General features: G+C 49.4%; 2 protein-coding genes across 13 annotated transcripts in view; both read right to left on the reverse strand.

Annotated features, from left to right (window-relative positions):
* PHLDB1 (pleckstrin homology like domain family B member 1) overlaps nucleotides 1-300 on the reverse strand; it is a gene marked incomplete at its 5' end in the record, with an annotated part of 39,519 nt that extends 39,219 nt beyond the window's left edge. For 11 of the 12 annotated variants that reach the window (XM_080815227.1, XM_080815222.1, XM_080815219.1 and 8 more), the window contains one exon: nucleotides 232-285. In XM_080815227.1, coding sequence (XP_080671353.1) covers nucleotides 232-285 — 54 coding nt within the window. Of the gene's footprint in view, nucleotides 1-231 lie in introns of all 12 variants that reach the window. The other variant, XM_080815233.1, reaches the window with a different exon arrangement.
* A 10,148-nt stretch (nucleotides 301-10,448) lies between these two features.
* Nucleotides 10,449-21,697, reverse strand: part of ARCN1 (archain 1) — a 29,649-nt gene continuing 18,400 nt past the window's right edge. Inside the window, exons 7-10 of the mRNA XM_080815315.1 lie at nucleotides 18,054-18,201; nucleotides 17,187-17,295; nucleotides 14,545-14,749; nucleotides 10,449-12,233 (exon numbers count right to left, since the gene is read on the reverse strand). Of these exons, the coding sequence (XP_080671441.1) occupies nucleotides 12,144-12,233; nucleotides 14,545-14,749; nucleotides 17,187-17,295; nucleotides 18,054-18,201 (552 nt within the window). The 3' untranslated portion in view covers nucleotides 10,449-12,143. The remainder of the gene's footprint in view (nucleotides 12,234-14,544; nucleotides 14,750-17,186; nucleotides 17,296-18,053; nucleotides 18,202-21,697) is intronic.

The raw sequence follows: 21,697 nt of genomic DNA on the forward strand, positions 1-21,697 counted from the left end.
GCCCAGGGTCAGTCTGTAAACCGCCTCCTGACTTCCAAAGGGTATATTCTGGGTGAACCAATTAACCTGATTCAGATAAAGACTCGGCTGTTAATAGGCTTGGGACCTGGGGAAGGGCAGAGAGGAGCTGCTGCTCTCATCCCTGGGCTGGGGCCACGGGTGGGGAGAGGAGCCAAACCCACCCTCTCCAACAGCCCTCTTGCCCCCTGGCCTTGACCTGCTCACCTTTACCATTGCTTGGGTCTTGCATCCAGGGCCTCCCTGGTTCCTGTTAAGAGCGTCCATGGTCCTGGGGCTCCACGGCTCCTGGGGACACAGCACAAGGCAGGTGTTGGTGGGGAGGCCAGGGTGGGGAGAGAAGGGAATAGGGTCTGCGGCCATGCTCCTGGGGCGGGGGCGGTACCAGTCACCCTCATTCCCAGCAGGCTCATGCAGAGGAAAAAGTGGAGGCAGCTCAGAGGTAGACACCCAGCACACCAGTCCTCACCCTTGCCACCATCAGCCAAAGACCCCTAGAGGCCCCGCTGTATGTCTATGCTTTCTTGCCTCAGACACCCAGGAGCTAGGCTTCCGCGGGAGAGGACGCTCCGACATCTGGAGCCAGAGGTGAGGTGGGGAAAATCTACCTCAGTAAGGGAAGCCGGGGTCCAAGAACTCCCCCGGGGACACTGGTGGCCAGAGACACCCCCCCAGGTGGGTGACAGGGCTGAGGCGCTCCCTCCCCCATACCGTCTCTCTCCCGCCTCTCCCTTTGTCCCTTTTCCCCAGGGGTCTCCACAGGGCGTCTGCTTAAAGGAGCCACCACAGGAAGAACTCAGACATTGCTGCCTTCCGTCTGCCTCAACTCCTACACCTTCTCTTCCCCAGAAAGCAGTCTCACCCCCAGACAATCAGCGAGAAACCCCTCAGTGGTGACTAATAACAGGAGTACAGTTTTCTAGCGTTCTTCATCTGATCTGGTGTGGTAGGAAGCTTAGGTCTTTAGAACCAAGGGTAAAGTAGACTCGAGAGCCAGAGCGGAAGCTCTTTCCACGCATCCCTTTCTCCCTCGCTCACGGTTTTGGTACCTTTGGGTACGCATGTGGGCCTGCGTGCCTGTCCCTTGATCATCTCGTTAAGGTGACAAGCTTCCCATTCGATGCTGACATGGGGCTGGGGACGGACGACTGAGAGCGAGTGGCTCCAGGTGGGAGGGAGACCCAGGAAGGCGGGGTTTGCCTCCACTTTCTCTTCCAACCCTCGACCATGGCCTAGTGACTTGGGAAGTGGGGGCAGGAGCCAGCATTCCAAGGAGTGCCTGAGCCCGGCCATGGAGCCCAAGGGCCTCAGCCTTAGAGAGTTACTAATTTTACCTTCCCAGCTTCCACCCTTCCGGACCTGGACGGCATCATGTCCGTCACCGTGTCCGCCCAAGCTGGCGGAAGAAAAACCGGAATTCGGCCTGGGGCCCACCCCAGCTCCGCCTGGGAAGCGGGAAGGCAGAGGCAGTTAACCTACACCAAGTTCCAAGCCGGCCTGGCACCTCCCCAGGAGATCTGGCTGTGGGGAAGAATTTCCAGGGTTAGAGCCTGCCTGCTGCCGGTTTCCTTACACTCAGGGAAAGCCCTCAGCATGCTCCGAGGAAAGGGAGGTGAGAGAGTGGGTTGGGAATGGGGAGTTTACATAAAAGAGGGAGTAAGGAAAGAAAACAAAAAAATAATGCGGAAGGAAACAGCATCGCCATTTAGTGGAAAGAGATTTAGGCTGGGATGCAAGAGCCTTGAATTCTCACCCTGACTTTATTATTTATTAGCTGCGGGATCTTGGGATCTTGGACAAGTTACTTAAATTCTCTGAGTGTCAAGTCATTCTTTATAAAAGTGGAATAGTGACTTTTTCACAAAAGATTGTCTGGATTAGTGCTTGCCTGTGGCTAAGGGTAGGATGGAAAGTGACTATAAATGGGCACAAGATTTCTTTTTGGGGTGAGGGAATTGTTCTCAAATGAAACTGTAAATATACTCTAAAAAAATCACTGAATGCGCACTTTAAGTGAATTTTATGATATATGTTATACCTCAATAAAACTGTTTTTTTTATTTTTTAAAATATTTTATTTGTTTATTTGACAGACAGAGATCACAAGTAGGCAGAGAGAGAGGGAAACAGGCTCCCTGCTGAGCAGAGAGCCCCATGCAGGACTGAGTCCCAGGACCCTGAGATCATGACCTGAGCGAAAGGCAGAGGCTTAACCCACTGAGCCACGCAGGTGCCCTATTTTTTTAAAGATTTTGTTTACTTGAGAGACAGAGAGCAAGTGAAAGCAAAAGTGGGGTGTGGGGGAGGGGAAGGGAGAAGCAGACTCCCCACCAAGCAGGGAGCCCAAGGCAGGGCTTGATCCCAGAAGGGGAGGATCACAACCCCAGCAGAAGGCAGACACCTAACCAACCGAGCCACCCAGGTGCCCCAATAAAACTGTTTCTTTTCTTTTCTTTATTTTAAGATTGGAGAGTCAGCTCTTATATTAAAAGACACTGTGTGAAGCACAAAGCACCGTAAACACGCCAGTTACGAGTATGGGTTTCAGGATCTAGAACAAGTCCCTTCACCCTTTTCTATCAAATTCGTCACCATTACCCTGTTCATTTATTTACACCAAAGAATTTCAAGCGGAGATAAAGATTGTAAAGGAATAAGGTTGATGGGGAGCAAGACTGATGCGAGGAGAGGAGGAAATAATAATGTGAAGGAGAGGGGGAGACCAGGAGGGGGGTGTGGGGAGAGACGGAGAAGATCGGGAAAGATGCAGAAATCAGCAGGTTCGAGGCCGTGGCCCCAGCTCAGAAACCTAACCCAGGTGAAGCGGAAAGCTACACCAGACCGACGCGTCCCAGTCGCACCCGGGCGGCGCTTTGACAAAGGGGCTGTCCCGCGGCCACCTGGGGGCGCGCTCTCCTCGGAGCCCACCCCGGGCCGGGAGAGCGAAGCGGCGCTGCGCCCGGGCGCCCTCAGCGGCCAACCCGCTTCCGTGGACAGGGCTACCCACCACCCCCGGCAGTAATTACCCACTCGGAGCGCCCCGCCCGGCCCCGCTGCCAAAAAAAGGCCCCTGCGGCGCAACGCCGGCTCCCGGGAAGGAGGGACGCGAGGGAGGCGCCGCGGTCAGCCCCCGCTCTCCCGAGCCCTCCCGCACCTCCTGGGGACAGGGCGGCGGAGGCCTGGGAGCCGGGAGCCGCCGTGCAAAAAGGGGGGGGGGGCGTGGCGGGCGAGGCCGGGGCTCCCGCGGGTGACCCCGCTAAGGCCTGGGCCCTCCGATCTCCTCCCCGGCGGGGACGCGCGGGCACCCAGGCCACACGGGATCAGCCCGTCCCAGGACCTCTCCGCCCTAGTGGGGGTCCAGAGTCACCGCTTGGAGTCTTGGCACCCGAACTAGGGTGAAGGTAGGCCCGAGGAAGGGCCGAAAAGTTCTGTAACCAACAGGCTCTGGAGGAAGTCCAGGCTCCAAATCGGGCCCCTGGCCAGAGGTCCCAGGCGAGTCCCCGAGCGGTGCCCTGCTCCTGCGCTCCCCGGAGTCCCGCGGGGCCGCTCCAGCCCTCACCTGTGGCCGGTGGGGCCAGCCGGACCCTCGCCCCAGGCGTCGCATGGCGGTGGCCGGAGGCCTGCGGGGCCGAGCTGGGACCCTCTCAGCCCGCCGCCGCCTTCGCTTTCCCGACGCACATCCGCCCTCAAGGAAGGGCGGCCGGCAGGGGAAGGAGTCAGGACGGGAAGGAAACTGAGGCTGGGAGCCCGGAGGGCGGGGGCCGGGGAAGGGCGTGGAAAGGCCGGGCGGAGAGAACTTGAGAAGGGGGGATAAGAGGGCTCAGCGGCGGGACCAGGTGGGTAAGGGGAGACGCAGGGATGGAGGGGCGGGATGGAAGACGGAGACTGAGGGATAGAGAGAAAATGAGAGCTGGGGAGATTGTCAGGAGGGGAAGAAAAGGTGGGGAAACTCTCCGCGGGACTCAGAGCTGGGTGGAGACGGAGGCACAGCGAGGCGGAGGGCCTGGGGGACAAAGAAGGGGATGGAGAGACTGAGAACACGGAGGTCGTCGAGTAAAGGGGACGACGGCCAGGGGCAGCCGAGGGGGAAACGGAGGGACGGGGAGCCAGGGGAAGGGAGGAGCAGGGGGGGCTGAGGGCAGCTGAGGCCCTGAAGTTGGGGCGGGACCGCAGGTGGGCGGCAGAGGCTCCAGGGGGCAGAGCCAGGGAGAGGCGGGAGTGTAGAGTGGGGCTCCGGTTCTCCTGGGGGAGAGAAGGGGGTGCCGGCGAGCGCCCCTCTCCGAGGTCGCGGGCGGGGTGGGACTGCCGCCGGGGCGCGGCTCCTCGCTGGCCCGGAGCCTGTGCTGCCCAGGGCCGCCAGGTGGGACAAGGCCGCAGTGTTGGGTCGCCCCGCCCGCCGCGCACGCCGGACAAGCGGCCTTTCTTTGGCCGGGCGGGGAGAAGGAGCCGCTTGTTTACGCGGCCGGGGAAAGGGGCGGCCGCTCCGACACCGCCCGCTCCCCGCGGGGCAGCTGCGGGAAGGGGGGCCCGAGGGCGCACGGGAGGTGCGAGTGTGAGCGGCGGGGTGTGCGGACGGGAACTGCGTGAGCGCAGCGGGCCCCGCGTGTGAGCGCCGGCTCGGGGTGCCCGGAGCGCAGCGCGTGCGGACTGCGGGCGGAGTCCCGGCGTGCGGGAGGCTGCCCCACGCGCGACGGCGGCCGAGACCCGGGCTGCGCGCGCGGCCGGCGGGCGCGCGCGTGGGTGACACGGGGTGGGGCGCGGTGCGTGTCCGCTGCGTGGGATGCCTGACGTGGTGGGGAGTTTGTATTTGTGTGCGAGCGGTCGGATGAGTCAGCCCGGGAGCCTCCGGGACGGTTGAGCTAACGGGACCAGAATGCAGCCCCGCCCCGGCTCCCTGGGTCCCCCGCCGGGCCGCGCGGTCACCCGCCCGTCCAGGCCCCCGCTCATCCCAGCCCCGGCGGAAGCGTCGGCGGGCGCCTCGGCAACCCCGCGCGGGGCGTCCCCTCCCCGGCCCCGCCACCCCCGGCCCCCAGTCCCCGGCCGCCGGCGCGTCCGCACTTCCCCATCCTGGAGGAACCCGGATGGCTGGCTCAGCCCGCGCCTCGGGGAACTCCGTTAGGGATACGAATCCGGACCCTACGGGCGTGGCAAGAGCCTGGGGTTCCCTCTCCTAAGCGTGCCCCGTCCGGCCTCCCGGACCCCTAAAGATGCGGGGCCTCGGAGGAGAGCTGGGGAGACGCGGGACGTGCATCCTGTCTCCTAAACACACCCAGGAGTGTCTCCCGGATTCCCACCGCCTCCGGGCTGGACTCCACACACATTCCTCGTCCATAGAGGCGGCCTGGCCGGGGCAGGAGCGGAGTTGGCCCAGGAGGACCCCCTCGCCCGGTGCAGGGCTCTCTGCCTGCAGTCGGCCGGAGAGTGGGAGGAGTGCGGCGCGGGCGGACTAGACTCCGCGAGCGTCCGCCCTGCCGGCCATCTGGGTGCCTGCAGGAGAGTCTGGATGGGGCAAGGACCTGCGTCCCTCCCGGGGAGGAGCGCGAGGGCCCCCTCTGGCGGCTGCGCGGACAGAGGCTCCGGAGGGCAAAAGCAAGCAGCTGGCAGAAAAGCCGAGGAGCCGGCTCCCCACAAAGCCCCTTTCTGCCGCCCCCCACCCCACTGCACTCACCTGGGGCGCCCCCTCCTCCCACACGGTTTCTTCTGGGCCCCCCAGCCCAGAGCTGATCTGAGGGCTCCCGCCAGGCCCTGGGACTTCCCCTTATCCAGTCTCGGCAGCGCAGCCAGCGAAACCCACGGGCCTAGTGGGAGAGAGCGTCCTTACCTCGCGCGGGGAGAGGGGGACACCGGTTCCCTCGCCTTGCTCGGCCGCCGCGGCCTCCGGCTCTGGAGGACCCTGTTGCTTTTCCCTGGGAGCCCGCTGAGTGGGAGGAGAGCGAGAAGGTCCCGCCCCCCAGTCCCCGCCCCCGTCCCCCGTCCCGTCCTGCCAGGCCAGCCAAAGACGCCCTTGTGGAACTGGAGCCCAAGGTCCCCCCACCCACCCTTTCCCATAGCAGCACCTCCCCCCAAGGCCCCCCCACCCCCCGCCTGCACAGCGCCCGCTTTGTTCCTCTCTGCAGCTGGGCTCTCCACTACCATCAACACACCCTCCTCCCTCCTGCGCTCCCCTTCCGACTCCCCTAGACCACCCTCCACCCCTAGGCCTTAAGGCTCTTCTGAAACGGCGTTTTTGACAATTTCTCACCCTCTCCCCCCGCACGCCCCCTTTTTTAAAACCTTAGGTGCCTGAGTCCTCCGTAGCTCCCAGTGAACCTCATGGTCGTAGAGCCCTCCAGCATGGTCTCAGTATCTCCAGAAAATATCTGCTGAAGGTACCCAGGTTCACCCCCTCATGCTCACCTCCAAGCCCTGCCATGAAGAGCTGTAAATGGGGTTGATAACCCTCCACATCCGACTTCACAGACTTTTCTGAGAGGTGGAAGACATGTTAAAGTGTAAAGCACAGAAACCCGAACTGAATCAGCATCTTGCCCCCCTCCATGTAGGTCCATCCTACCACCACCTGCTGACTTACAGCCGGGGTGAGGCAAGCTACAGGCAGACAACTGGGCACACCATCCTAGAGCAATTTGGGTCTCTGTAGGAGTAGGGGGTTAATATGGAAGAAAAGGAGGGACTCGGGGCGCCTGGGTAGCTCAGTCATTAATTGTCTGCCTTTGGCTCAGTTCATGATCTCAGGGTCCTGGGATCGGAAAGCCTGCTTCTCCCACTCGCACTCCCCCTGCTTGTGTTCCCTCTCTTGCTGTGTCTCTGTCAAATAAATAAATAAAATCTTTAAAAAGAAAGAAAGAGAGAGAGAGAGAGAAGAAAGAAAGAAAGAAGAAAGAGAAGGAGGGACCAAAAACCTAAGAGGAGTCTAGAAACTGAGCCTGGTTGAGGTCATTCTTCATCTCAACCCCCACCCCGAAATCCAGCCCGGACAGTGGATCCTTACCTCGCAAAGCCAGCTCTTGCCCCAGGAGACTGACTGGGGAGACCCTAGGGAGCTGGCCTCAGCTAGGCTAGTCCTCTTCAACCTGCCCTCAAGGGATGCCTGAGACTCCTCCTCGCTGAGTGAGGGAGGAGAAAACCCCCAAGGCTTTTAGCCGGGGCAGATAGCAGAAAATAATTTGCCCTCCTTGGGATGAACATATCTTGTTCGGATTCAGTGGCTTCAGTTTGTGCGCTCTTTCCCTAACCCTGGAACAGCAGGAGGCTGAACTGCAGAGGTCTTTGGTCACTCATTGACAGGGCGAGCATTAGCAGGGGGGCCCCCCACTGCTGGAGGCTGGGACTGACTGGAGCCAGGCAGTGGACAGGAGGGGGGAGGGGAAAGACACTTTGCACTTCCCAGCTGTGGCTAACAGAGGTCAAACAAGCAAGGCTCCAGCAGGCATCGTGGGTACCAGGAAGCCTCAGAATTTGGGGGATGGGGAGGAAGCCTCTTATTCTTCCTGCCTTCATACTTTTTGAAGCTCATGAAAGTGTTTTGACTCTGGCCACCTTTCATGAGACAAATCACAACAGTAATTTTCAGACTATTCTGGTAAAAGAAAAAGAAACAAAACCCAAACTATTGTATCCTAGATGCCAAGACCCAGCATCTGAGGGAAGGGGCTCTGAATGGGGTACCTCAGAGTCTTTTCACGTAACTGTTTCACAACTCCCCGATCTTCTTTACCATCTCGGTCGGGAGGAATTTCAGGGAAGGATGGAGCCTGCCACAAGGCAGCTGATGATGAGGAAGGGGGTGAAACAGCACCCACCTTCTCTATCCTCCCACTCAGGGACCAGCTAACCCCAACGCTCTGTGCAATGTGTCCTCCTGCTGGGTTGAGGCCCTATGTTCCCACAGTTAGAGCACTCAGGGGACTGGGGACCTACCGCCCCACCCTCCACCCCCACCCGCTGCACATCTGGAGCCCATCAAAAAACTCAGTGCTCTCTCACAATTACGCAAGAGGTCGAGCAGCTGGGAGCTCAGGAAAGGGGGAGGAAGAGAGAAGAAAGCAGAAAACAGCTTTCCAAGCATGCTTCAGACTTTCCGAAGTGGAAGCAGCGGGGAGAGGGCAAAGGCTGGGTGTGGAAGGAAGAGTGGGTTTGCAAAGGCCCTCTGCACTTGGCTATGAATGTCAGGAGTCTATTTCCACATCCCTCCTGCCTTTGCCTAGGCCCTCTTCCCACCTCTGTCCCTCCTCTCGCCCCGTGCTCCCTCCAGCCCCAGGAGGAGGCAGCTGTTGCTCATTACAGCAGGCGAACCCCGTAGAGTCACATCTTCTCAAGTTCTCCTTTCTGGCCTCTCTGGATCCTGAGCTCAGGCACCATTGGTGTTGATGCGGTGACAGCAAGACGCCAAGTGACTCCTCCCTGCATCAGACTTGGGGAAAAGTTCAAACCTTTCTTCCGCAGGAGGTCTCTCCTCAGCTTGTCCTAAAAATTGCACAATCCATGCTTAGACCCAAAGCGGAGAGACATGGGAGCTGAGTGGGCAGTTTGGGTCATGGGGGAAGACTGTCTCATCTACATCCGTGTAGGCTCAGGACCTTCCTATGAGCTGAATAGAACAAGCACTGATTTGGGCAAAAGAATGGGAAACAAGCCCCATTTCCACTTCCCTCATTGCCTTGACATTGTAATGCCTCTTTTTCAACTAGCCCGTTTGGTTAGCAACCTGATCACACCGAGTTCGATTATGGGAGCTTTTGAGAATCGGACTAAGCCCTAAATAACCATTTAGCCCCTGCCCTATGAGCAGCAGCAAGGCAAAAAAATCTGTCTGTGGGGGGTGGGGGAGTGAGAAGTGACCCGAGCTCCTGAAAACTGCTTGGTTGCCTGACCTCTTGTGTCTGAGTGGGCAGCAGCTTAGTTTGGAAAGGTACAGTCTTCCTAAGGTCTAGCGCCACGTAAACCCCTAACTCCCGAGGGTAAGACGGGAGACCGACACTTGGGGGGAGGCTTTCTAACCTTGGGTAAGAGCAACATACAACACCCAATTGCTGTGGAGCTTCTAGGACTTTCAAAGCTCTGTAGCCGCAAACAGATTTGCCAAAGGAGGCGTGGGGGGAGGGAATGGAGGGAGAGAATGGTTGCAGTGAGATGTGCAGAGTAAAGGGGAGTTAATTCGGAGTTTTTACTTTGAGAGATTCCTCTGAGGCCTACAAGGCAGACGCCTCCCTATTCCTCACCCTCACTGAGACCAGCTGTGGTTAACACTGGTCTACCTGAGGCGAAAAGGTTTTGTAAGCAGATTCAGCCATTGCTCCTAGTTAGACTTTCATCTTCCTGAGGATAGGGGCTTTTTCTATTTTTCTGTCTTCCTCCAATGAGCCCGACCCCATGTGAACTTCTTTAAAAAGCTACTCTGTATCAACCCTGGAAATCTCTCCAGCCTCCTCAGTGTGAACAACTTCCCATTAATTGGAGGGCAAAGCTTCCCAGATGCACGGGCTGATAGATCCAGGGGTTAGAAACTACTGTGGGTAGATGAATTACAGATCTTTTTAAAAAGGAATTCCTGACCACGAGGTGTGTTCCCTACCTCCTCTGTGTAGAATTAATTAATTCAAGGCAGGAAGCACAAACCTCCTACATTAAACAGAATGCTCAGTCAGATCTAATTATTTTGTTAGTCTCCCTCACAGGAGGCCAACAAGAAGTCCACAGGACCCGGTGGTGGGACTTAGCTGCCAGTCAGGGCCGTCGCTCCGCCCTGGTAAGCTTCCCTGGGCTAAGGTTACATTGTCAGAGAGCCACGCCACACTGCAGCGACAGGGACCGGGGACTTTGTTATTTCTCTTAAGGAAAAAAAAAAAAAATTCACTGGGCTTTCACCATGAAGATAAAAACTTCATTCCCACTCATTATTCACTACAGAGAGTAATTTGTCTTCCAAAAAATCTGTGGACAGTCAATAGTTTTTTTAAGTTAAATGAAAACAAAGTTAGGATGAAATCTTTCCTGAGGGAATTAGCAAAACTCCCCAAGCATCTATCCCCCCGCCGCGGGATCACTTACTTCTTATCACCGTTGCTCTAATGGGGAAGAGAATGCTCTGAGAGATCCCCGATCTTTGTTATTCTTTACAGATGAAGCCTCCTGTTTCTGACTCTACGACTATCCCTGACAAAATTAAAACCGAAAGTCCCTAGGTAGCATCAACTTTGGAAGCTCCATGGACCGGAGCACACACGTGTGTGTGTCTGTGTGCGCTCACACAGAGAATACACCTGGAGGCATCATACCTGTAATGTAGGGGAGGCAGCAAGTACTCTCGGATAGAGATTCTTTTCTCTTAAAAAAAACATATCATTAATTTTTAAACTTAGATCCCATTACATTATCTCGAATTAGCAAGGAGACACCAGAGGATGAAAGAGTCAAGAATCTAATAAACATTCATTTTATAATACTCTTTATTTGATTAAAGAATTTTCCTTCTTTGTGTACACTGGAATGTTATATTCCCTATGTATTTTACAGGGTTACAAAACATCTCTCATTTTAAATATTACCCCAAAAGTAATTTCAGGAAAAAAAAAAAGTTGTGAAACTAAACAACTTTAAAAAAATCATATGGACAAGCAACTTTCAAACAAAACTGGATTAATAAGATCTCTTGCCTACTTAACTACATGACATATTTCTTGTCCCAGTCCCCTTCCTCAAAAAAAACCTCATGTGGAAACCAAGCCAGAGATAAGGATTCTTCCCTGATGCAGTTAAGGGAAAGGGAAAGGCCAGAAATTTCTTTGGCAAACAATTCCACCCATGGCCATCTGTGTGTGACTGCTTTGCTTCGAGGACAGTACACTCTTTGCAGGGGAGGCCCGATGTCATCCCCAGTGGGAGTGGTCCTCTCCAGCCAGCTGGAAGTGCAGCAGGTCATCTCGTCATCTGCCTCTCCCCGTCCCTGGGGCCGCAGCCTCGCAGTAGCCCCAGCAACCCTACCAAGTGCAATACTGAGTTAGAAAGTCAACGCTGGGCTGCCTGATGTAGCCTTCTCCATTGCACAAGTAACGGATGAGAGGGGACATGAGGACACTCATCAAAGAGGGCTCAAGGGACAAAAATGAAGGACTTCAGAGACAGGAAAAGACAGGAAAGGACTAAGAACACAGAGAAGAGGCAGGAAAAAGGAGGTGGTGAATTCAAGGACATGTGAATGGATTACAAAGACCATGAGTTTTTATGTTTTAGCTGAAGTACCCAGAGTGCAGAGAACCGGAAGCTTGGGTGGCACCAGCAGCAGACAGGACTACCTGCAGATGTGAAAGCCCTCACTGGACATAACCATTCACCTCTCAGGCATCTTGCAAGCGGGGGATGTTCCACCCAAAAGCTGCTTCCCAGCGGTCCTTACTACTGGCACAAGTGGGATTCACAGTACTGTTCTAAACTAGAGGGACACAACTGGAAGGAAAACAACATGCAAAGGAATGGAGGGACGAGTAGACAGAGGAAAAGGACAAAGCACACCCTTACCTGTTAACGTCTACACCTCATACCCCTTAAGCAGTTCACCTATAGAGTCCAAAGATCGAGGATGGATTAGTTCAACCAGTTCCCAGCAATGCCCAACAAATACAATGCCTATATACGATGATCCTAGCACTTGACTGAGGTACAGAAAGAGAAAAACCGAAGGTAAAGGAAAGGAGTATGAAAGATTAAAATGTGCAGAGAAAAAGAGGGGGAAAAAAAAATTTGCAGAGAAAACTTTTTAAAAATGAAGTATGAAATGTAACCATATTTAGGGATTAAAACGAAGGAGCAACAATGAGGCAAAGGAAGAGAAGCTGTTGAACTGGGGGGCTTTCTCGGGAGAGCTTGCTTTCCTGCTGGCCAGTAAAATATGCCAAAGAAATCAGCAGCCTTTCCCTTTATGTTTGTGTCTTTCTTTGCCAAAGAACGTCTCTGTGACACTTGAACACTGAGGGTGAGTTGAGGGTCCTTGCGCTCAGAGAATCGTGCATTGTACCAGAAAAAAAGGGTCTCCAATGGCTTGTAGATTTGGAAAAAACTCTTCAGCCACAGTTGGCTTCTTCTTTATTAATTTGAAAATTTTCTTTTCTGGTTCCCTCTTCTTGGTATTACAGGATTTCATACTTATCCACTAGGAAAGTGGTCTCTGTGGAAAACCTTACGGGGCTGTTTCCATCTACCTGGGTCACTTTGGTAACCTAGGGAAACAAACAAAAGAGTGAGGTAAAGCAGCAGGAGAGCGAGTCTCCATGGTGCTGACTATATTCTCAGGACAGAACAAACTCCCTTACAGCAATATTAAAAATAACGCAAAAACACTAAAAAGTTCAATTCACAATTGTGGCTTACAGCATCACTCTTCCCACCAACAGGATTAACTTACTTTCTAGGCAGAAAAGACAACTGTTTGCATGAGATGTACAGTGCTATCAAGTAAAAGATCTAGAATGAGTGGCCACTACTCAGGTCCTGCCCCGAAGGAAAGTTCACAGACATTTAATTAGGCTGATCGATTAATATTTTGACCCAAAATGCAATATTCTGACTCTTCAACTTCATTTAAATGTCTAGTTTAATGAATTACCTGTAACACTAGTGCCTGTAATGGCATCAATACAAGCTTGAACAACTGATTATATTTTCTAATGAGGTTTTCAGAGAGCCCTATTCTTTGAATTGTCCCAAACAGGAAAATGTACCCATTTCTATCTCATGTCTTGGTTTCAAGCCTGTATTCCCAATAATCAAGGGCTTATGCCAGTAACTGAGAGTGGAGAGAGAAGTGCTTTTTGGAATTATCCAACACAGGAAGGAAACTGTAATCTCCTAAGCACTTATAGGAGAGATAGAGACCATCTGGGAAGACAAGATAGTGCCACAACCAGCAAATCAACAAGTCAGAGGAGAAAATGAAAATATAAATTGGGTCCTTGTAATGCAACTTCAAAAAAAAAGAGCAATGAGTTAAAAATAATGATCTAAAGAAACAGTTCACAAATATCCATCACTTTGCTTATCTAAAGGACAAGGTCTGCAACAGAATTGGCTCATGACTTTCTGTATTAACAAAGGGAAACTGCAACATAAATAATCCAAATATTGTTTGTTTTTTTTTTTTTAAAAGATCTTTACTTATTTATTTGACAGACAGAGATCACAAGTAAGCAGAGAGGCAGGCAGAGAGAGAGGGGGAAGCAGGCTCCCCGCTGAGCTGGGAGCCCGATGCGGGGCTCGATCCCAGGATTCTGGGATCATGACCTGAGCCGAAGGCAGAGACTTTAACCCACTGAGCCGCCCAGGTGCCTCTATTGTGGGTTTTTAAAAAAGATTTTCTTTATTTATTTCAGAGAGAGCACGCGCACGAGCGAGGAGGGGAGCATAGGGACAGCGAGAAGCAGACTTCGTGCTGATCATGGAGACTTGATCCCAGGACCGAAATCATGACTGGAGCTGAAACCAAGAGCTGGATGCTTAACCGACTGAGCCACCCAGGTGCCCCAAATAGTCCAAATATTGTATTCATTTGTATTAGAATCATTTTTGTGGGGAAGTAGTTTTACCCTCCAAATAAAACACTTTCTTGGGGACGCCTGGTGGCTCAGTTTGTTGAGTATCTGCCTTTAGCTCAAGTAGTGATCTCAGGGTCCTGGGATCAAGGCCCAGATCAGGCTCCCTGCTCAGTGGGGAGTCTGCTTCTCCCTCTCCCTCTGGCCCTCACCCCCGCTCGTGCTCTTTCTCTCCCTCTCTCTCTCAAATAAACAAACAAATCTTTAAAATAAATAAACAAATAACAAAATGAAACAAAACTTTTCATCCTTGGGTTCAAACCAAGCAACATATATAAGACATTACAAAACAAAATGCAAACAAAAATTTAAAAAATTTAAAAATTTAAAAACAGGGGTGCCTGGATGACTCAGGTCATGATCCCAAGGTGCCAGGATCAAGCCCCATATTGGGCTCCTTACTCCACGGGGAGCCTGCTTCTCCTTGTGCCTGCCACTCCCCTTGCTTGTGCACTCTCTGTTAAATAAATAAATAAAATCATAAATAAATAAATAAAATTCAAAAATAAGAGGCATTATAAAACCATGGGTTGGCTGTTTTGGTAAATAGCTTTTAAAATGCGTGAGATTATTTTTTAAAAATAGGCAACTAAGATATACAAATCTTGCACAATCCATAAATACTTTTATATGTATTCATATTCAATTTCTTTACCATGTCCAATCTAGAGAAAAAAACTGAGTTAAAGCAGGAGAGGAATTTGACTAAGATCACACAATGAAATTCAATAATGGAATCCACAGGGAATACCAGCTTTTCTGATTTTTTTTCTTTTTAAAGTAAGCTCTCAGCCCAACACAGGACTTGAACACATGACCTAAGGGTCAAGAGTCACATGCTCTATGGACTGAGCCAGGCAAGCGCCCAGCTGTTCTGACTTTTGATGCCATTCTGTTTATCTGGCATCTGTCCTACCATGTGCTCTTGATTAAAAGGGAATACCTGTATGTTACAGTAGTTTCTTTTAGAGATGAAGGAGACTTGAACAGGGAAGAAGTCGTTGGGCTGCCCAGCAATGCTGAACTCGAGGCTGCCACTCTTATTTTTGGCATCAATCACTGGCAGGCACCACTCCAAGGTATTTCGTCGGCTGTCGTGTCGATACTCGCCATCAATCTCCCCAATCACTGGGGCACCCACCCCAGATCTGTCATGAGAAACACTTGTGTCACCTTAGCTGTCCAAAGCTGGAAGAACTCTGCCAAGGAAAATCAGCCCTGAATTTGATTATGCTCCTCAAATTCTGTCCACTTTTATGGTTCTAGAAAAAAATGAGGTTCCCTAGTAACTTCAAGGATCAAACGAAGTCCTAGCACCTTGGCCAAGGATCTCACTCACTGCCTTTATAGATACAGACACATGAAACCACAGGTAACTGGCAGATATCCGTGGGTGGCTCTAGCTTGTGGATTAGATCTGGACCTAGCAGGGGACTAAAACTGACAAATATGTGAAGTGGGATATATTTTCAAAAAATTCTGCACCAAGGGTTTGTTGCCTTGTCAAGAAGGAATTTTACCATACTGCAGCTCTCTTTATTGGTGACCATGGGGGGAGACAGGTTGATAGCAGCAGGGCAAAACCTTATACATCATTATATGGTTAATTAAAATGGAGATGAATTTGGGCCTGTGAGAAGATGTCTTCAAAAGATTTTAGAATGTTTCAAAACCTGTAGCTGACGCCAGTGAGTCTGATTTACAATCCAGTAAGTGGACTTTTACATGATAAGTGAAAACACAATCAGCCCTGCCCAGTATGTGAACATGATGGGAAAAAGAGACACACAGCTGTCCTTAATCTGCCAGAGAACCAGGGCTAGTTAGGATGTACTCTGCACCCTCACATGTGGCTGACAGGCAGTGTCACCCACTCCTACACATTACAAATTTACCATCTTTTCATTCACCAGTGCCATTCAGTGCTTGTATTTGGGGCAAAGTAAATAAGGAAGACAAAGAGAAGAATTTAACAACATGATCAGCTCTTCCCTTTCAATTCTATGGTCCCAATTGTATATATGTTTCTTCTCTCTGCTGTTCTTCCGATTCCGAACTCTCCAATTTGATCAGTTCTAGACAATAGTTCTAGACAATAGGGTAAAATGTTGTGTAAGGAAGGGTCTCTTCTGGAGACTATTGCAAAAGTAGACTAAGACACAGGAAACCACCATAACCACAATTATAGGGTAGATGGAGAGGCCTAAAAATTGTGGCATCCTAAAAATAGCCTAGTAAAATAAATCTTGACAAAACAAAACCCACACCTATGCCCAAGCCCTACAACGGTTCAAGGCAGCCATCTATTGTTCTGAAAGAATAACCAAGCTGTGAAGAATAAGACAGTTACTCCAATCAAGGACAGGTTGATAACAGAGCATATTTTTTAAAATGGAAAATTATGATGAAAAAAACAGACCTGGCCGTGTAAATGGCTGAATTATCAAAAGTGAAACAAAAAGACAAATTAATTATCATTTTCTCTGCAATAATATTAAGCAATATAACAGTAAAGATACACTAAGAATACATTTATTGGGTGTTCATAATTACACCTTGTACTTAATCGTGGGAGGGGCAGGTGCTGAGAGGTGGAAGAAAGGAGCTAGATTCAGTGGTGACATAATAACAGGGCCCACTCACTGGAAGTGCTAGTGAGATAAACTTTAGGGAAAGAGTATTTTCAGATGATCCTAGAAAGTAGGCCATTTAAGCACACATTAAAAACTTAACTGGAACTAAAAAAAATAATAATAATAAAAAATAAAAACTTATTAGAACTAATCTTCTAGGAATGTTGGACATTTTCATTATCTTAACTGTGGTGACAATTTCACAGGTATATATGTGTCAAAACTCATCAAACTGTACGACGTAAATATGTGTAGTTTACTGTACGTCAGTTACACCAATAAAACTGTTAGAAAATTTATGAAAACTAATGTAAATATGTGCTCCAGCAAGAATCAATAGTTCCCTTGAAAACATATTCTCATCTTTAGCTGAAAGTTTAGTGAGCCAAGTGAAAGAGAAAAAATTCAGTCTGACAGATTCAATTTCTCAGTTGCAAAACAAAACCAAGACCTTTTTTTTTTTTTTTGGATTGAGAAGTGGCTCCTCCTTCTGGAAGTCTTCATTACTACAAGAACAAACACAGGCCCAGCATCCAGAAACACAGCTCTACTACAATGGGTTTGAGTTGGTTTTAAAAACCAGTAGACTCCATTCCTTTTAGCGTGTACAGTTCAACACACTTTGACAAATGTATGTAACCTCGTAAACACCATCACAGTCAAATCACAGAACACTTCCCTGTCCTCGAAAGTTCTCTTGTGCCCTGTTGCAGTCAACTGCCTTCCCTTCCACCTCCTGATTTCTGTTCCAAGAGAAAAACGTTGTCCCAATGTCATACGAGCATATGGTACTGTGGACTTTTGTAACCGGTTTCTTCTACAACTGGACATTTTAAGAAGCAGGTATCTTAGAACAGAAGGCCAACTAAGTGCTGCCTCCAAACAAGTTCCAAAATACTATTTCTATGAACCCAGTACAGAAAAAAATGATTATGTGGGGGATACCACTTACGGGAGCGGGATGGTGATAATCACATCATTCAGTTCTAAATTATCTTCTTGTAACTCATATTCTATGTTGACATCACAGCCATTTCCACTCTCTGAGGGCCAGCAATTAACTGAGAAGAAAAGCAAAGCAGGAATACTCGAATATTAGAAAAAGAGTGGAGGGACGCCTGGGTGGCGCAGTTGGTTAAGCAGCTGCCTTCGGCTCAGGTCATGATCCCAACGTCCTGGGACTGAGTCCCGCATCGGGCTCCTTGCTTGACAGGGAGCCTGCTTCTCTCTCTGCCTCTGCCTGTGCTCCCTCACTCTCTCTCCCTCTCTCTCTCTCTCTGACAAATAAATAAATAAATAAATAAAAATTAAAAAAAAAAAAAAAAGAAAGAAAAAGAGTGGAGAGTGGGGCGCCTGGGTGGCTCAATCATTAGGCTGCTGCCTTCAGCTCAGGGCATGATCCAGGGTCCTGGGATCGAGCCCCACATCGGGTTCCCTGCTCAGCAGGAAGCCTGCTTCTCCCTCTCCCACTGCCCCCGCTTGTGTTCCCTCTTTCCCTGTGTCTGTCTCTGTCAAATAGATACATATAATCTTAAAAAAAAAAAAAAAAAAGTGGAGAAAAGTTAAGATGGCAAATGAAAGCTGACAGCTAGCTGCAGGCCTTCATATAAACTATTATAAAAAACTTTCAAAATTAAAGCTATTAAAAAATGAAAACTTGTGATTAAAATACACAAAATGCAGCACTGAGCCCATTTTGAAAGAAAGCCATTTTGTCAACAAGAATTTTGCTACAGCAATGAAGATAAGCATGCACAAGGCCGGGCTATTTCTGTTCTCAGTGCAGACCAGCCTAGTGGGACCGACCAGAAGCACTTACTTGTCAGTGGAATAAAGGATTCTTCTGTGGTTTGTAGCCTCCATTTTAGCACTCCTACGTCACTGTTAACTGGAAATGACTTCTCTGGATTCTTCAAGCCAATCAGAGATTCTGCAGTGAAAAGTTTTTTATCTACATTTGGATGGGTCTGAAATGAAAAGTAAAAGAAAAACTTCTGAGTTCAGACACGACAAGATAGGAAACAAACTCCCTCTGGTCCTACATGGTCCATAATCTAAACATCTAAAATAGAGGACCACGGGGCACCTGGCTGGCTCTGCTGGCGGTGGAGCACGCAGCTGCTGATCTCGGGGTTCTGAATTCAAGGTCTATACTGGGTGTAGAGATGACTTAAAAATAAAATCCTGGGGGTGCCTGGGTGGCTCAGTGGGCTAGGCCTCTGCCTTCGGCTCAGGTCATGGTCTCAGGGTCCTGGGATCGAGCCCCGCATTGGGCTCTCTGCTCAGCAGGGAGCCTGCTTCCCTTCCCCTCTCTCTGCCTGCCTCTCTGCCTGCTTGTGATCTCTGTCTCTCTAATAAAAATAAATTTAAAAAAAAAAAAAAAAATAAATAAATAAATAAAATCCTGGGGGCGCCTGGGTGGCTCAGTGGGTTAAAGCCTCTGCCTTCGGCTCGGGTCGTGATCTTGGGGTCCTGGGATCGAGCCCCGCATCGGGCTCTCTGCTCTGCAGGGAGCCTGCTTCCTCCTCTCTCTCTCTGCCTGCCTCTCTGCCTACTTGTGATCTCTCTGTCAAATAAATAAATAAAATATTTTAAAAATAAATAAATAAATAAAATCCTGGGGCGCCTGGGAGGCTCAGTGGGTTAAAGCCTCTGTCTTCAGCTCAGGTCATGATCCCAGGGTCCTGGGATCGAGCCCCACATTGGGCTCTCTGCTCAGCAGGGAGCCTGATTCCCCCCGCCCCCCGCCTACCTCTCTGCCTACTTGTGATCTCTCTCTCTGTCAAATAAATAAATAAATCTCAAAAAAAAAAAAATCCTTAAAAAACAATAAAATAGAGTACCTAAAAGAATGTCAATTTCTTTTGATTTAAAGAGAGATGTCCCTTCTTTAAAGACTTTTAAAAAGATTTAAGACATTTTGAAAATAGGAACTGGGGGCACCAGAGTGGCTCAGTTCATTGAGTGGCTGACTCTTGATTTCAGCTCTGTTATGATCTTGGGGTCACGGGATCAGGCCCTGCATCGGGCTCTGTGTTTGACAGGAGTCTGCTTGAGACTCTCTCTCTCCCTGTCCCTTGTCCCCACCCCCACCCTGAACTCTCACAAGTGCACTCTCTCTATATAAAATAAATAAATAAAATAAATGTTTTAGGGGCATCTGGATGGCTCAGTTGGTTAAGCATCTGCCTTCAGCTCAGGTCATGAACCCAGGGGCCTGGGACAAAGCCGCACATTGGGCTCCCTGCTCAGTCGGGAGCCTGTTTCTCCCTCTCCTTCTACCCACTAACTTGTGCTATATCAAATACATAAAATCTTTAAAAAGTAAATAAAATAAAATAATCTTTTAAAAAATAGTAATTTAAAAAAGTAACTTCAACTCTAAGGCATTTTGTTTGTAACTGAACAAGTTAATAATTTTGTAATTTAAAAGGCTGAAGATCTGTAACCAAGTCCTTTCTAAAAATACTTCATAGGAAGCAACACCCTGGTACGGCCAAGCAAGCCAAGTAGAAGACAACTGACCAGATGCCTGGGTCATATAGCAGTCCTGGCCTTACAGTCAGAAGGCAGGAGAAGGAAAAGCTCTGTGGAAAGTTAGTTGCAATTCTGTACACAGCAATAAGTTGTTCAATGCAGGCCAACTAAGATGGACTAATCTTTTAAAAAGAAGTCAGATTAAGAGAGAAAAGGGAGGGGCTCCCAGGTGGCTCAGTCACTTAAACATCTGCTCAGGTCATGACCCTGGAGTCCCAGGATCAAGCCTAGTGATGGATCCCCGCTCAGTGGGGAGTCTGCTTCTCCTTCTGGCCCTCACCCCACTTGTACCCTCTCTTTCTCTCTGATAAATAAAACCTTTAAAAAAAAAAGAGAGAGACAGACAGACACACAGAAAAGGGAAAAGAAATAACTCCTGGACAGTAGCCTACATATACTTTAAGAGCCAGCAAAGCTATTATCAGAACTATAAAGCAGTACTTCCAAAAGGCAACTTTGTGCTGATTATGGGGGAAAAACAGACAAAAAGATATTCTTCCCTGAAAATGATTTGTTTTTGTGACAAGAAATACAAGATAACCATTTAAATAAAATGTGATAGGGGCGCCTGGGTGGCTCATTCGTTAAGCGTCTGCCTTCAGCTCAGCTCATGATCCCAGGGTCCTGGGATTGAGCCCCATATCCGGCTCCCTGCTCAGTGGGAAGCGTGCCTCTCCCTCTCCCAATCCTGCCTGTATTCCCTCTCTCACTGTGTCTCTCTCTGTCAAATAAATAAATAAAAATCTTTAAAAAATAAATAAATGAATGAATGAATGAATGAATGAATAAATAAATAAATAAAATGTGACAAAATAATTGCAATAATACAAAGAAGCTTCATACATATCCAGGTAGAAGAACATACATATTTGTTTTGTAAGGATTTTTATTAACTTTTCAAAAACACCACTAGATATTGCCCTTCAGGGGCGCCTAGGTGGCTCATTTGGTTAAGATTCTGACATCAGCTCAGGTCATGATCTCAGGGTCCTGGGACTGAGACCCAAAGCATGCTTGGCACTCAACAGGGAATTTGCTTCTCTCCCTCTTCCTCTGCCCCTCCCCCTGCTCTCACACGCGCTCTCAGTAAATAAATAAATCTAAGAAACTTTGCCATTTTTAAAAAACTGTATTTCAAGCAATATCCTGAACTATTTTACTCTTTGCATAACAGTAACAAAAAAGCATCTATCTGTATCTTTCTTAAAGAGTATGAAGTCATTAATTCAATTTCAAAATGACCTTTCATTTAATTCTACTATTAAAAGTGTATTATAGGGGGGCACCTGGGTGGCTCAGTGGGTTAAAGCCTCTGCTTCGGCTCGGGTCATGATCCCAGGGTCCTGGAATCGAGCCCCACATCGGGCTCTCTGCTCAGCGGGGAGCCTGCTTCCCCCTCTCTCTCTGTCTGCCTCTCTGCCTACTTGTGATCTCTGTCTGTCAAATAAATAAATAAATAAAATCTAAATAAAATAAAATCTTTCTTTTAAAAAAAAAGAAGGTGTATTATAATACAACTGTCAGTTGCTCTCAACCCACCTGGTAACAGATATACTGCCTCAAGGTATCCGCCGTATGTAATAAATTAACTTCTTTCCTAAGCATCTAGAATGACACTAGCTACCTAAATTAATTTTCTGTGTTCTGTGGTTCACATGAGAAACTCCATTTGAAAAAGACTATGCTAAGCAAATAAACTGAAGTCGTTGTTTTTTGTTTTTGTTTTTAAATTTTATTTAGGGGCACCCAGGTAGCTCAGTGGTTAAGCCTCCCCCTTTGCCTCAGGTCATGATCTCAGGGTCCTGGGATCGAGCCCTGCATTGGGCTCTCTGCTCAGTGGGGAGCCTGCTTCCCCTCTCTGCCTGCTTCTCTACTTGTGATCTCTCTGTCAAATAAATAAATAAAATCTTAAAAAAAAAAAAGATT

Source organism: Martes martes (genome assembly GCF_963455335.1).
Source record: "Martes martes genome assembly, chromosome: 10".
NCBI classification, from domain to species: domain Eukaryota; kingdom Metazoa; phylum Chordata; class Mammalia; order Carnivora; family Mustelidae; genus Martes; species Martes martes.